Raw genomic sequence first — 14578 nt, 5'->3', positions numbered from 1 at the left:
ATTTTCCCTGTGATTTCACACAAGGGGAAGCCAGTGAAGGTATTATAATTAGCTAACGTACATTGACACTCAATAAATAACAATTCTTTCATAAACAGAAGATGATTAGAGTCTTGATAATTATGTAGCCTTTATTCACTCAGTATCATAAAATTTCTGAGAACAGGGCATTAATTAGTCATTACCACAAAACTGCGGTGTAACAAAGTATTCTAAAATTTAGTAGCTTAGAGCCATCATTTATTTTCACAGATCTGAGAGACAGCTTAGTGTTGGCTGATAATTTCAGTAGCACTTCCTTATGCGGCTGCAGGTTAAATGATTTGGCTGGGGCAAATCAGTGCCACTCCAAGTGGCTTTCCTCCTCTCACTGGGACCAGCAGCTGGCTTGATCATGTTCTCTTCCTGGTGATGGCAAAGGGGCAAAAGTAAGCAAGCCCACCTGGGAAAGTGCATTTCAAACTCTTGGTCAATTTTATATCTAACGTAACTGGAGCCAAAGCAAGTCTCATGGCCGAGTTCAAGGTCAGGGTGGGGTTGTTTCTGACAGTGGGAAAAACTGTTTCATATCAAAGCACATAAGTACACAGAGGAGTAAAGAACTAAAACCAATAATGCAATTTAATATAAATATTAAAATCTGAAACAAATCTTCCAGCATTAACAATAGCTTAATATTTAAAGAGGCCAATTAAACTGGCTCTGTTGTTACAGTAAAATTTGTAGAATTTAAAACACAGTTTATACAGCTTAAGAGTAATTCAGAACCACTAGAGGAAGAAATAACACTTGAAATGTTAAGAGGTACAAGCACTACACATTCATATGTTGAATGGTCACAGAAAGATGAAATAATAATCACTAAACAGAAAGCTAGCTTAGTGAAACTTTTGAGCTCATGGCTTGTAATACTGACATGGCAATCTATATATTCTGTTTTAAACTAACATCCCTAGGGGAGAAAAAAAAAATCACATTTTATGTAATTCAATTATGCCCTTTAAGATAATATGTTAACCATGGTCTCTGTCTAATGATACCTGTAACTCAGATACTAGTAACTAAATTTTAGATTTTCTAGAGCAGTCTTTTATAATACAGCCTCTTCTCCAATACTCATCCAAATTTTCCCACTAAAGAAATAATATGTAAATTACACGATTCATCACTCTTGTATTTAGTATATCTAAAAAAACTAACCTTACAAACAAAATGCAAAAACACCAAATGTTCAAATTCAGAAAAATGATTTCAATTTTTAACATAAATATTTCAAAAATATTTAAAGTATTTCATTTGACAGATTTACAATAATCTGCAACAGTAAGCCCTATTCAGAAATAACTTAAAAAAAAAAAAAAGCTTCAGGAAAACACACTTTCTGGAACCCATTAAGTAAATCACAAATAACAGGATGTAAAAATCTTTTCTAATTGAATATTTGAATAAACAATGATACTCATATTTAATCTGGAATTGTTGCTGTTTAGTCACTAAGTTGTGTCTGACCCTTTACAACCCCATGAACTGTAGCCCACCAGGCTCCTTTGTGCATGGGATTTCCCAGGCAAGATTGCTGAAGTGAGTTGCTACTTCCTTCTCCAGGGGATCTGCCCAACCCAGGGATGAAACCTGTGTCTCCTTCTTGGCAGACAGATTGTTTACCATTGAGCCACCTGGGAAGCCCCATTCTTGCATTAAGCTTATTCTAACAATTCCCTTAAACATAAATGATCATGTCTTTGATGGCGGTTTATTCACTAAGTCATGTCTGACTCTTGTGACTCCATGGTTCCTCTATCCATGGGATTCTCCAGGTAAGAATACTGGAGTGGGCTGTCATTCCCTTCTCCAGGGGATTTTTCTGACCCAAGGATTGAACCAGGTCTTTCTAGTCAAGAGATACCTGAAGTAACAGGTAAATTTGGCCTTGAAGTACAAAATGAAGCAGGTCAAAGGCTAACAGAGTTTTACTAAGAGAACGCACTGGTCATAGCAAACATCCTCTTCCAACAACACAAGAGAAGACTCTACACATGGACATCACCAGATGGTCAATACTGAGATCAGTGGAGAAGCTCTATACAGTTAGCAAAAACAAGACCGGGAGCTGACTGTGGCTCAGATCATGAACTCCTTATTGCCAAATTCAGACTTAAATTGAAGAAAGTAGGGAAAATCACTAGACCATTCAGGTATGACCTAAATCCCTTACAATTATAAAGTGGAAGTGACAAATATATTCAAGGCATTAGATCTAATAGAGCGCCTGAAGAACTATAGATGGAGGTTTGTGACACTGTACAGGAGGCAGAGATAAAGACAATTCCCAAGAAAAAGAAATGCAAAAAGGCAAAATGATTATCTCACAAGGCCTTACAAATAGCTGAGAAAAGAGAAGCTAAAGGCAAAGGAGAGAAGGAAAGATACACCTATTTGAATGCAGAGTTCCAAAGAATAGCAAGGAGAGATAAGAACGCCTTCCTACACGATCAATGCAAAGAAATAGATGAAAACAATAGAACACAAAAGACTAGAGAAGAAAATCAGAGATACTAAGGGAACGTTTCATGCAAAGATGGGCACAATTAAGGATAGAAATGGTATGGACCTAACAGAAGCAGAAGATATTAAGAGGTGGCAAGAATACACAGGAGAACCATACAAAAAAGATCTTCATGACCAGGATAATCACAATGGTGTGTGATCACTCACCTAGAGCCAGATATCTCGGAATGTGAAGTCAAGTGGGCCTTACGGAAGCATCACTACCAACAAAGCTAGTGGAGGTGATGTAATTCCAGTTGAGCTATTTCAAATCCTGAAAGATGATGCTGTGAAAGTGCTGCACTCAATATGCCAGCAAATTTGGAAAACTCAACAGTGGCCACAGGACTGGAAAAGGTCAGTTTTCATTCCAATCCCAAAGAATGGCAATGCCAAAGAATGTTTAAGCTAGTGCACTCATCTCACAGGCTAGCAAAGTAATGCTCAAAATTCTCCAAGCCAGGTTTCAACAGTACCTGAACCGTGAACTTCCAGATGTTCAAGCTGGGTTTAGAAAAGGCAGAGGAACCAGAGATCAAATTGCCAACATATCTGGATTTTGGAAAAAGCAAGAGAGTTCCAGAAAAACATCTATTTCTGCTTCATTGACTACGCCAAAGCCTTTGACTGTGTGGATCACAACAAACTATGGAAAATTCTTCAAGAGATGGGAATACCAGACCACCTTACCTGCCTCCTGAGAAATGTGTATGCCAGTCAAGAAGCAACAGTTAGAACCAGACATGGAACAATAAACTGGTTCCAAATCGGGAAAGGAGTATGTCAAGGCTGTATACTGTCACCCTGTTTTATTTAACTTCTATGCAGAGTACTTCCATGGGAAATGCCAGGCTGGATGAAGCACAAGCTGGAATCAAGATTGCTGGGAGAAATATCAATAACCTCAGATATGCAGATGATACCACCCTTATGGCAGAATTAAAGAACCTCTTAATGAAAGTGAAAGAGAAGAGTGAAGAAGTTAGCTTAAAACTCAACATTCAGAAAACTTAAGATCATGACATCTGGTCCCATCACTTCATAGATGGAGAAATAATGGAAACAGAAACTATTTCGGGGGGCTCCAAAATCACTGCAGATGGTGTCTGCAGCCATGAAATTAAAGAGACCCTTGCTCCTTGGAAGAAAAGCTATGACAAACTTAGACAGCATATTAAAAAGCAGAACCATTACTTTGCCAAAAAAAGTCCGTCTAGTCAAAGCTATGGTTTTTCCAGTAGTCATGGATGGATGTGAGAGTTGAATTGTAAAGAAAGCTGAGCGCTGAAGAACTGATGCTTTTCAACTGTGTTGTTGGAGAAGACTCTTGAGAGTCCCTTGGACAGCAAAGAGATCCAACCAATCCATCCTAAAGGAAGTCAGTCCTGAATATTCATTGGAAGGACTGATGCTGAAACTCCAATACTTTGGCCACCTGATGTGAAGAACAGACTCATTTGAAAAGACCCTGATGCTGGGAAAATTTGAAGGCAGGAGGAAAACGGGATAACAGAGGATTTGATGGTTGGAATGGCATCACCGATTCAATGCACGTGAGTTTGAGTAAGCTCTGGGAGTTGATGATGAGCAGGGAAGCCTGGAGTACTGCAGTCCATGGGGTTGCAAAGAGTTGGACACGACTGAGCGACTGAACTGAATCCCCTTTTTTAATGGTCTGCTCACATATTCCTATGGTCAGTGTACATGTTCCTAAACAGTGTAGTCTGTTTTGCATGCTCATAAATAGAATTGCACTGTGTTTTTCTGACACTCTTTCATTCAGCATTTATGCTTGTTATTCATCCACATCATTTCATGGAGATGCAGTTCCTTCATTCTCATGCTGAAAATGTTCGACAGTGTGAATATGCAAACAATACAACTATGTACATTACTTAAATACATGTTTCCCTAGGGTGAGGTTTCTCAAACTTCAGAGTGCGTAGCAATTATATGGGGAGCCTGTTAAAAAAACTGGTTCCTGGGGTCCACCTCCGGAAACTCTGATTCAGTAGGCATTGGTCAGGGTGTTAGAATCTGCATTTCTTTCAAGCTCCTACGTGATGCTAATGTTTATGCTTTGAGGAGCAAAGCTGTTACTATTTCCTTATTTATTTGAAAGAGTTTTTCATGTAATATAGACATGAAGATTTTATCACTTATATGTGTTCTAAATATCTTCTCCCAATTAATAACTTTTTAAGAAATTATGTTTTACGTATTATTTGGTAAACAGAAGTTTTTAATTTTGCTGCAGCCAAATTTATCCACCAAGCATTTCATACTTCTCAGTGTTTGCAGTGATTGCTCAGTTTCAAAAAATGAATGATCATGTGTATTATTAGTAACAGCTGAATAATAATACCTGACTTTTAAATATTTCTGCATTTAATGTGAATATAAAATTTCTTGTGAAGTCTATTTTAAATAAAACCTAGCTAAATGCCACTTACAGGCTGGAAGGCAAGACAAATATAAATAGGTGAAAGGTTTACTAGGTGCCTCAAAGTTGCTCTTAAATTCTAGACTATCAAAGGTAGATTTTATGACAAAATAACAGTTTGTTTCTTGAATATTGGTGTTAATGCATGCCACTTCCATTTGCATTCACAGAAATTACTTAGAAATTTGAAAACAAAATGTCCTTGACATAGTATAAATAACTGAAACACATGTTTACAAATGCTGTGATGCTAATTAAGATTCCTTAAGTAAACATTCAGACAATTTATTTAAATGTGAAGGAAAAGACATTCCCCCTGGCAACTACTGTATAAAATAAAACACAAACTCTTAGTCTTCAAAAGCAAAAAATAATCTTTTTGTTATTTTGTCCAAATCACAAAAATTAGAAAATACTGAAAATGGGGAAACAAACGGTTCATGTTTATATGTATGAAGTGTTTAGTTTGCCGACAGTAACAAATTGTTTATAGCAACCAAAACTGAAAAGTCCGTTGAAAACAGTTTAACTAGAATATTTCAGAATTCCTCCTGTTTGTTCGAGAAACATTACTCCTTCCCAGTGAATATGAGTATAAATATCACTCTTGAATCAGAATAATATGAATTTTACCTCTGACTTACATTAATACCAGTAATTTCTTGGGGTGGGGGACAATACAACTTTAAAGAGTATTACTCAGAAGTACCCAAATTTCCTACCTGTTACCATAATTACAGCTTTAAAATTTGCAAAAAGCTTCAAGTTAGTAGTAAGCAAGCAAGTCTACCACTCTGTTAAAACCAGACTGTTAGGAGTTCTATTTACTTTAGTGTAACAGTGCTCTCTCAAACTGGCTTTAGAGAGAATGAATTGGAGAAAAAATAGTTTTCCTTTTTCTACTCAATAAGAAAACACCATGTAGTAATCTAGTAAAAAGACAACTAATAAATGCCTTTACCCTTATGTCAAAAATTTTTTTCTCTCCTCTGGCAAATGCTTCAGAAAATCTCAGGGCTTAAGAACAGATTTTAAATGGTTTAAAATAAAATCTAAAGCCTTTTTCTCAATATTTAATACAAAAAATATAGTTTAAAACTCTGTAGTCTACTTTTTTCAAGGGGACCATGACCTAGGATTTGATATTTTAAAACAAGTACTTGCAAACATTTAGTCCACCTTGAGAAATTTTTCATGCTTTAAGTTCCAGTTAAAAAAAAAAAAAAGAAAGAAAAAAAATCTAATCAACCAATCAATGCCCCCCCAAACCCATCTTTTTATATTATGTTAAAAGGTGAAAGAGCAAAATAATGAGCACAAAGAGAGAGATGAACTCATTATATCAAATGGAAATATAAGATCTAAAAAGCTTAGAATCAGCATTAGGCATCATTACCCAAGTAGGATCCACAGTGCCCTTTCAACCAAGAGTCAATCCAAAATTGGTGGGGAGTTCACATACTAATTATGTATTATCATAACTCCAAAAGCAATGTTTAAAAATGTACAGCCCATTCCCAACGTCGAATTCATCATCACAAATGATGTTTAATAAGCAACCTCATGGTTATGATTCTGTAACTCTCTCAGTGGCAAAATAAACGGTACAGCTAAAGAGAGACTGATGTTTTATAGTTTAAGGAGCAACATCTAGATAATAGCCTACATTCTAAGAAATATTTCAATTCTAAATGAAGATGATTCAATACCAGTCACTGTCTTCCAGTAATAAAGTTTTTTTTTTTTTTACTATGATTAAAGGCATTGATTCTAACCCCTATTTCAAAGCCAGGAAAAATAAGTGCTTAATTCACATCAACTATTCAGCATTGTGAAGAATAGGGCAGATGACGTTTTGTATCCGTTCCCAGCACCTTATAGAATTTACAGCCAATGGAAGATGTAAAACTATATTGTCCAGGTTTTCATGTGGCTATGCTCTAGATGTGAATCAGATTTCACAATGGGATGCACTTATGTATGATTTGAAAGGTTGGAATTTTGTGGTCATTCTGCGTTGGAAATATCTGTTGCGAGCATCACGTAAAGACGTGGACGGTCTCTGGAACAGATGCAGTACTGTTCCATTGTCCAGTCTGCAGCTCTGTGGCAATTACAGCGAACCTCTGATCCTTTGATTACAGCCATAGCATCACATTCTTGATCTCAACAAATATTGATCACAAAGTTCCAAAGGCCGAGAAAGAAATAACAGCTCTCCTGGCTTACCTATACTGAGAGTGAGTTAAGAGTCATTCCAGAAGGTTCAGTTTACATATCTCCAACTCTTCTAATAATCAAATTTGCATAAGAACAGCGGGAATGTGTGATGTTCTGGCCACAGAAGCACCACCCACCACACACACCCCAACATAAATACACACACATACATGCACTTTGAAGAAGGTGACAAACATTTAGCTAGAACAATGAAGGAAAAAGACAGAAGACAAATGACCAATCAAGAATGAAAGAAGGAATATTACAACTGAAACTACAGAACACTAGGGGAAGAGGAAATTAAAGGAATTAAATCACAAGAGAATGTTATGAAAACTTTATGCCCACTAATTAGAAAAATTAAATTTACAAATTCCTAGAAAGACAATGACTACCAAAAAAGAACTTCAAGAAGAAAATAGGAAATCTGAATAGACTTATAAAAAGTAAAGAAACTGAATTAGGTAATATAAAATTTTTCCACAAAGAAAAGTCCAAGTCCAGATGGTTTCACTGATACACTCTGCCAAATATTTAAAGAAGAAATAATAATAATCCTTTACAAACTCATTCAGTAAGCAAATGAGGAAACAATTCCCAAGCCATTCTATGAGGCCAAAAGTACTTGAGCAAACTAAATCCAGCAACAAGTAAAAAGAATTTCACAACGTGGTCAAGACGGATTTTTCCCAAGAATGGAAAGTTGCTTTAACATTAGAACAATCCCGCCCCCCATGAAACACCTCATATTATTATAATAAATAACATAAATCACAAGATAATATAGGTAGAAAAACTTTAGACAAAATCTAATAATATAATAATACATAGAAAGAAATTTAACCTGATAAAGAGTATCTACAAAACCTCACTGCTAACATCACACTTCATTGTGAATGAATGAATGCTTTCCCCCTAAGATAAGGAAATCCCTTCTGCCAATTTCATTATTATATAAAGCTTTTAATTCATGCAATAAAGCAAAAAAGCATTAACACAGTAAAAGAAATTCACCTTAAAACTATGAGAAAAAAACATGAGTACCAAGATTACAGGATGCAAAATCAATATGCAAAAAATTGATTGTATTTCTGAAGCCTAGCAACAAACAATCCAAAAATAAAATTAAGACAATTCCATTCAGTAATAAAACACTTAGGAATCAATTTAACAAAAGAAGTTCAAGACTTGCATACTGAAAGTTATACAATACAGATGTTAAAAATGGTTAAAAAGGAGACAGAGGATTATAGACCAATTTATGTTTACAGATATTAAAAATATAAGCCAAAAAGTCTAGCAATTTATCAAAAGAATTCCACATTAATGCTAAACCTAAATTCTAGGTTTACTCTAGAAACACAAGTATAGTATCAGAAAATGTATAAGCATATCTCAACAAATTAAACCATATGATTATATAAACTGATGCTGAAAAGGCACCTGATAAAATACTGAATTTGCTCTTAACTAAGAAACAATTAAATAAATGATTTGAATTTAATGAATGCTATTCTTCAGGGAATTCCCTGGCAGTCCAGTGGTTAGGACTCTGCACTTCTACTGTCAAAGGCCTGGGTTCAATTCCTGCTCAGGGAGGTAAGATCCTCCAACGCATGTAGCAAGGCCAAAAAGTTTTTTAAAACCCACAAAACTATTTTTCAAAAGGGGATATCATGAACAGCAAACCACTAAAGCTGATTCAACTAAAGGGAATACATGGGAAAAGTAACTATAATTAGTGTCATAGAACATGCCTTTTAACAAAAGAGAATGTAAAAAATCATTAGAAAAGAAAAAAATACAACCATCACTTCTGGCTACTATCAAATATAAACAGATAGCCCAAAGGACGCTAATAAAAAGTTACCAGATTTAATAAGAATAATGCCTAGATATAATACAAATATTCAAATATCAACAGTTTTTTTTTTTACTCAGCAAACAGTAGTTAAAGAAATGGAAAAAAATAATAACAAAATTATAGCAAACATAGAAATTAACCAGAAAGACCTAAAACCTAAGTGAAAAAAACTAAAACTAAAAATCTCTTTGAAAGATAGAAAATAATCCAAACAAACAAAAAGATACCCCATGTAACTGTAGTAAGATACCCCATGTAACTGTAGTAAGATGAACTATCTCAATATCACTGGTTCCAAAATTAACTAATAAATATACGGTAATTCAGATGAGAATCCCAAAAGAATTTTTCTAGAACTGGAAAAATATAAATCTTAAAGCTTACATGGAAACACAAAAATTAACTAAGAAATCCATGAAAATTTAACACAGTGAGGATAAAACTGCCTGCCAGATAGTTTAGGCATTTTTAAAGTAGTTTTCGCCTTTCTAGGAAGGAGAAATTTTAAAGATGCTCACGTCTGGCATTTGTACCTATTTCATATTGATTATAAATATGATCATCATTTTTCTGTTAAAAATGATGACTAATAGTAAGTGTATTTATAACAAAAAACTCAAACTACTTTATCTAAATGACTGATAACAATTAATGAAAATACCTTAGCAATTAAGTATTAATTAATGAAAATAACTTAGCAATTATTAAGCATCATATTCTAAGAGTTTTATACATAGCATCTTCCTTTCATAATCCTCATAAGAGCCCCAAAAGATGTATCTCTATTTTAAGGATAAGGAACTTGGGGAGAGAATTTAATCAACTTGCCCAAAGTAATATTTCTAGTCAGTGACAAAAAAGGATTTAAATAAGAGAATACTAGCTCCCAATGGAAAAGAGCAGCATACGGGGGGGAAAATGTATCTGCTAATGAAAAGGAATTCTACCCACATATACATGTTCTCTTGGAATTTAACTACGAAAGTATGTTAGAAAATTAAGATTTATCTTTTAAAAAAAGCAATTATTGTGTTCATGATAATGTGCTAGATTATCTTTATTTTTTTAACCGAGATTATCAATAAAAAAAAATGAATCAAGAATCAAGGAGATTTAGCAATGCAAAAGTTAAAATACAAGTGTTTACTGAAGCAGTAAACACTCACGGTAGGAAATCAGATATAGAAGATAAAGGAATTAAGAGTAGAGTGATCACATAATTAACCTTTCAACCCAGAACACTTTTGAGAATGAAAGAAGGGCCTAACAGTTATTATAATGGTAAGACAAATATAAACTAGGACTGCCCTAGGCAAACGCAGACATTCAGTCACCCTAGTTCAGAAAAATAACAAAAAATTCTTTGGTATGACTTTTTTTTAAGTACTTACTATGTTAGCATGTACTCCACAATATAAGATTTAATCTATCTTATTCACTGTCCCTAGATGGTTGCTTTGTACACAGTAGGCACTTGATAACTGTTTACTGCTGCTGCTAAGTCACTTCAGTCGTGTCCGACTCTGTGTGACCCCATAGACGGAAGCCCACCAGGCTCCCCTGTCCCTGGGATTCTCCAGGCAAGAACACTGGAGTGGGTTGCCATTTCCTTCTCCAATGTGTGAAAGTGAAAGTGAAGTTGCTCAGTCGTGTCCGACCCTTAGCGACCCCGCGGACTGCAGCCTACCAGGCTCCTCCATCCATGGGATTTTCTAGGCAATAGTACTGGCGTGGCTTGCCACTGCCTTCTCCGCAATGGTTTAGGTTTCCTTTAATTTAAAAACAAAAGGTTTCCTGTGTCTATACGATACTTAAGCATCATTATGACCTAAATTTGTAAACAAGCATAAATCTATGTATGCAAAGACTTAGAGGAAAAAAAACAAATATAATCAACAAACACATCTTTATGTTTTAAACCTGGAAGATGGAATGCTAAAATTAAAGCACAGCAATTAATGAGTAAAAATGGCAAACTGCATACTCTAATTTAGAGTGCAATAATGAAAACAAAGTTTAAACCAACAAAGAAAGTTATTCTTTTTAAAATGTTTTTTTTACCTTAGTCATGAAAACTGACATCAAAAGAAGACAAATCTTTCATTTCTTACCTGCACAGCCGAAAGCCAAATGGTATCTAGAAGAGGGGCTGAATTTAACACAGCACACATTAGCCTTCGCCTCAATGCTTGCCACTGAATTGTCCAGGTTGGTAGACCATAGCTTGACTAAGAATAAGTAACAATAAAAACGAAAATAATACATTAGCCAATACTTCTACAAACTAGGAAGTCTGCTTCTTGCTACAGCTGTCTTTTCCTGCTAATCTAAGTATTTTGATTTAGTAGGATCAAAAATATTTAAACTGAATGAATGAATAATGTTCAACAGAACAGTATATTTAAATCAACAGAGCTTAGTTTCAAAGTCAAAAACAACATAATCAATATATAATGAGAGAAAATATGATCTCTTAACTAAGGCATACAAGACAGGTTAAAAAAAAAAGCAGTCAGGAAACACATGTGTATTTGTTTTCAGTTCAGTTCAGTTCAGTCGCTCAGTTGTGTCTGACTCTCCGCGACCCCATGAATCACAGCACACCAGACCTCCCTGTCCATCACCAACTCCCGGAGTTCACTCAAACTCATGTCCACAGAGTTGGTGATGCCATCCAGCCATCTCACTCTCTGTTGTCCCCTTCTCCTCCTGCCCCCAACCTTTCCCAGCATCAGAGTCTTTTCCAGTGAGTCAACTCGTCACATGAGGTGGCCAAAGTATTGCAGTTTCAGCTTTAGCATCAGTCCTTCCAATGAACACCCAGGATTCTTTAAATTGTGTTATGTGTATGAGCAGAGAAACTACATGGTTTATCTTCCAACCTATTAAACTTTTGAGAACTTCACATACACACACATTTTCACATGTATGATTTATATATATATATACACACACACAAACGTCACTTAAAGTACCTGGAAGCAGTTCTTATTTTATCTTTCACTTAAGAATTCCGTGATTTTAAAATTTTATGTGGGAAACAGAAAGAGACTCACATACTTACAGAATGAACTTATGGTTGCTCAGAGGAAGGGAAACTTAAGGCGTTTGGGATGGACAAGTACATACTGCTGTATTTGAAATGGATAACCAATAAGGGCCTACAGTATAGCATATGGAACTCTGCTCAATGTTATGTGACAGCCTGAATAGAGAGGAGTTTGGGGAAGAATGGATACATGTACATATGACTGAGTCCCTTTGCTGTCCACCTGAAACTATCACAACATTGTTAACTGGTTATGTATGTGTGCTCAGTTGCTCAGTCATGTCTGACTCTCTACAATCTCATGGACTGTAGCCTGTCAGTCTCCTCTGTCCATGGGATTTTCCAGGCAAGAATACTGGAGTGGGTTGCCATTTCCTCTTCCAGGGAATCTTCCCAACCCAGGGATGGAACCTGTGTCTCCTGCACTGTCTGGTGGATTCTTTACCACTGAGCCATCTGAGAAGCTTTTAAAGTCAATACTATCTCAATCAAAATCCCAGCAGAGTTTTCGATACTAGTAACTTGATCCTAAAATGTTTGTGGAAAAACAGAGAAACTGAGAGCTAAAATAATTCTCAAGAATAAAGATGAAGGGCTCACACTAAATGATTCCAAGACTTAAGCTACAAAGCAAGACAATGTGGTACAGTAAAAGAAGAAATACATAGATCAATGTAGAATCAAAAAAGTGTCACCCCCCGTATCAGAAATGGACAGATCCAGCAAGCAGAAAATCAGTAAGAATGTAGTTGAACTCAATAATAAATCAAACTGGATATAACTGATATCTGCATATTACTTTATCTAACAACAGTAGGATACACATTTTCCCCAAACACACATGGATCATTCATTAAGACAGATCACACTCTCGTTCATAAAAGACCTTAACAAATTTAAAAAAAAAAAGAAAGAAACCATACAATGTATTGCTCAGACTACAACGGATTATATTTGGGGATCAAACAACATACTTCTAAGCAATACATAAGTCAAATAAGAAACCTAAAGCAAAAATTAACAATATTTTGCGCTAAATGAGAATGAAAATATAATTTAAAAAAGGAATCTGTGGGATGCATCACTCAAGAGGAAAATTTATGGCACAGAATGCATATATTAGAAAGAAAGAAGATATAAAATCAATAATCCAAGCTTCCAATTTAGGAAACTAGAAAGAGAAGAGCAAATTAAATCCAAAGTAAGCAGAAGAGAAGTAATAAAAATCTGAAGAAAAATCAGTAAGTTAAAATCAGGAAGTCAGTAGAGAAAATCAATGAAACCAAAAGCTCAAAAGACCAAAAGCTTTAAAAAGACTAAATTGACAAGCCTCAAGGCAATCCTTAACAAAATCTCAATGAAGTTTTTTGCAGAAATAGAATAAAACACATTTTAAAATTTATAAGGAATCTCAGTAGGCCTAAAATAGCCAAAACAATCTTGAAAAAGAAGAAAAAATAATGGAAGACTCACTTCCCAACTTCAACACAAAGCTACAGTAATCAAAACAGTGTGGCAGTGGCATAAAGACAACAATCGAAAAGAAGAGACCAATGAAAAAGGTGCTAAGATCTTTCAGTGGGGAAAGGATAATCTTTTCAACAAGTGGTGTTGGGAAGACTGGATATTCACATGTAAAAAATGAAGTCAGACCATTACTTTACACCTTATACAAAAGTTAACCCAAAATGGATCAAAGCCACAAATGTCAGCGCTAAAACTATAAAACCGTTAGAAGAAAAAGCTTTATTACATTGGATTCAGCAGTGCCTTTTTGAACATGATGTGAAAAGCATAGGCAATAAAAGAAAAAATGGGCAATCTGCATTTCATCAATATGAAAAAGCCGTGTGCATCAAAGCACACTATCAATAATATATCTGATAAGGAATTAATATCTAGGATACAGAGAGTATGCCTGAAACTCAATAGCAGCAAGAAAAAAAATACAATAAAAATGGGCACAGGGCTTCAATAAACTTTTCTCCTCAGAAGATCTACAAATAGCCAATAAGCACATGAAAAAATGTTTGCCATCACTATCATTGAAGAAATGAAAACAAAGCAAAACCACAATAAAATACCACTTCATACCCATTAAAATCATTATTTTAAATAAAAGGGGGGAAGAACAGGTATTGGCAAGGAAAGGAGAAGCATCCAGAAATAGTTGGATGCTATTGGTGGGAATATAAAAGGGTGTAGCCATTTTGGGAAATAGAATGGCAGTTTCTAAAAAAATTAAGTATATATCATATGACCCAGTAATTTCATTTCTGAATATATGCCCAGAAGAACTTAATACAGGGATATGAAGAGATGTTTTGCCATTCATGTTCAGACCGACGTTATTTATAATACCCCCAAAATGGAAGCAACCCAAGATCCATCCACCAATCAACAAATGAAACAAAATATGATATATCTATACAGTAGGTTTATTTTTCAGTCTTAT

General features: G+C 35.1%; 1 protein-coding gene across 5 annotated transcripts in view; it reads right to left on the bottom strand.

Moving 5' to 3' along the window:
* Positions 1 to 14578, bottom strand: part of COP1 (COP1 E3 ubiquitin ligase) — a 221298-nt gene that overhangs the window by 67203 nt on the left and 139517 nt on the right. For all 5 annotated transcript variants that reach the window (XM_055419200.2, XM_055419203.2, XM_055419202.2 and 2 more), the window contains one exon: positions 11186 to 11302. In XM_055419200.2, the coding sequence (XP_055275175.1) occupies positions 11186 to 11302 (117 nt within the window). The remainder of the gene's footprint in view (positions 1 to 11185; positions 11303 to 14578) is intronic.

Source organism: Moschus berezovskii, chromosome 17 (genome assembly GCF_049115385.1).
Source record: "Moschus berezovskii isolate FMDL1 chromosome 17, NW_MosBer_1.0, whole genome shotgun sequence".
Taxonomy (NCBI): Eukaryota; Metazoa; Chordata; class Mammalia; order Artiodactyla; family Moschidae; genus Moschus; species Moschus berezovskii.
Note: the sequence above shows the minus strand (reverse complement) of the source record. Positions and strands in the feature narration are given on the sequence as shown.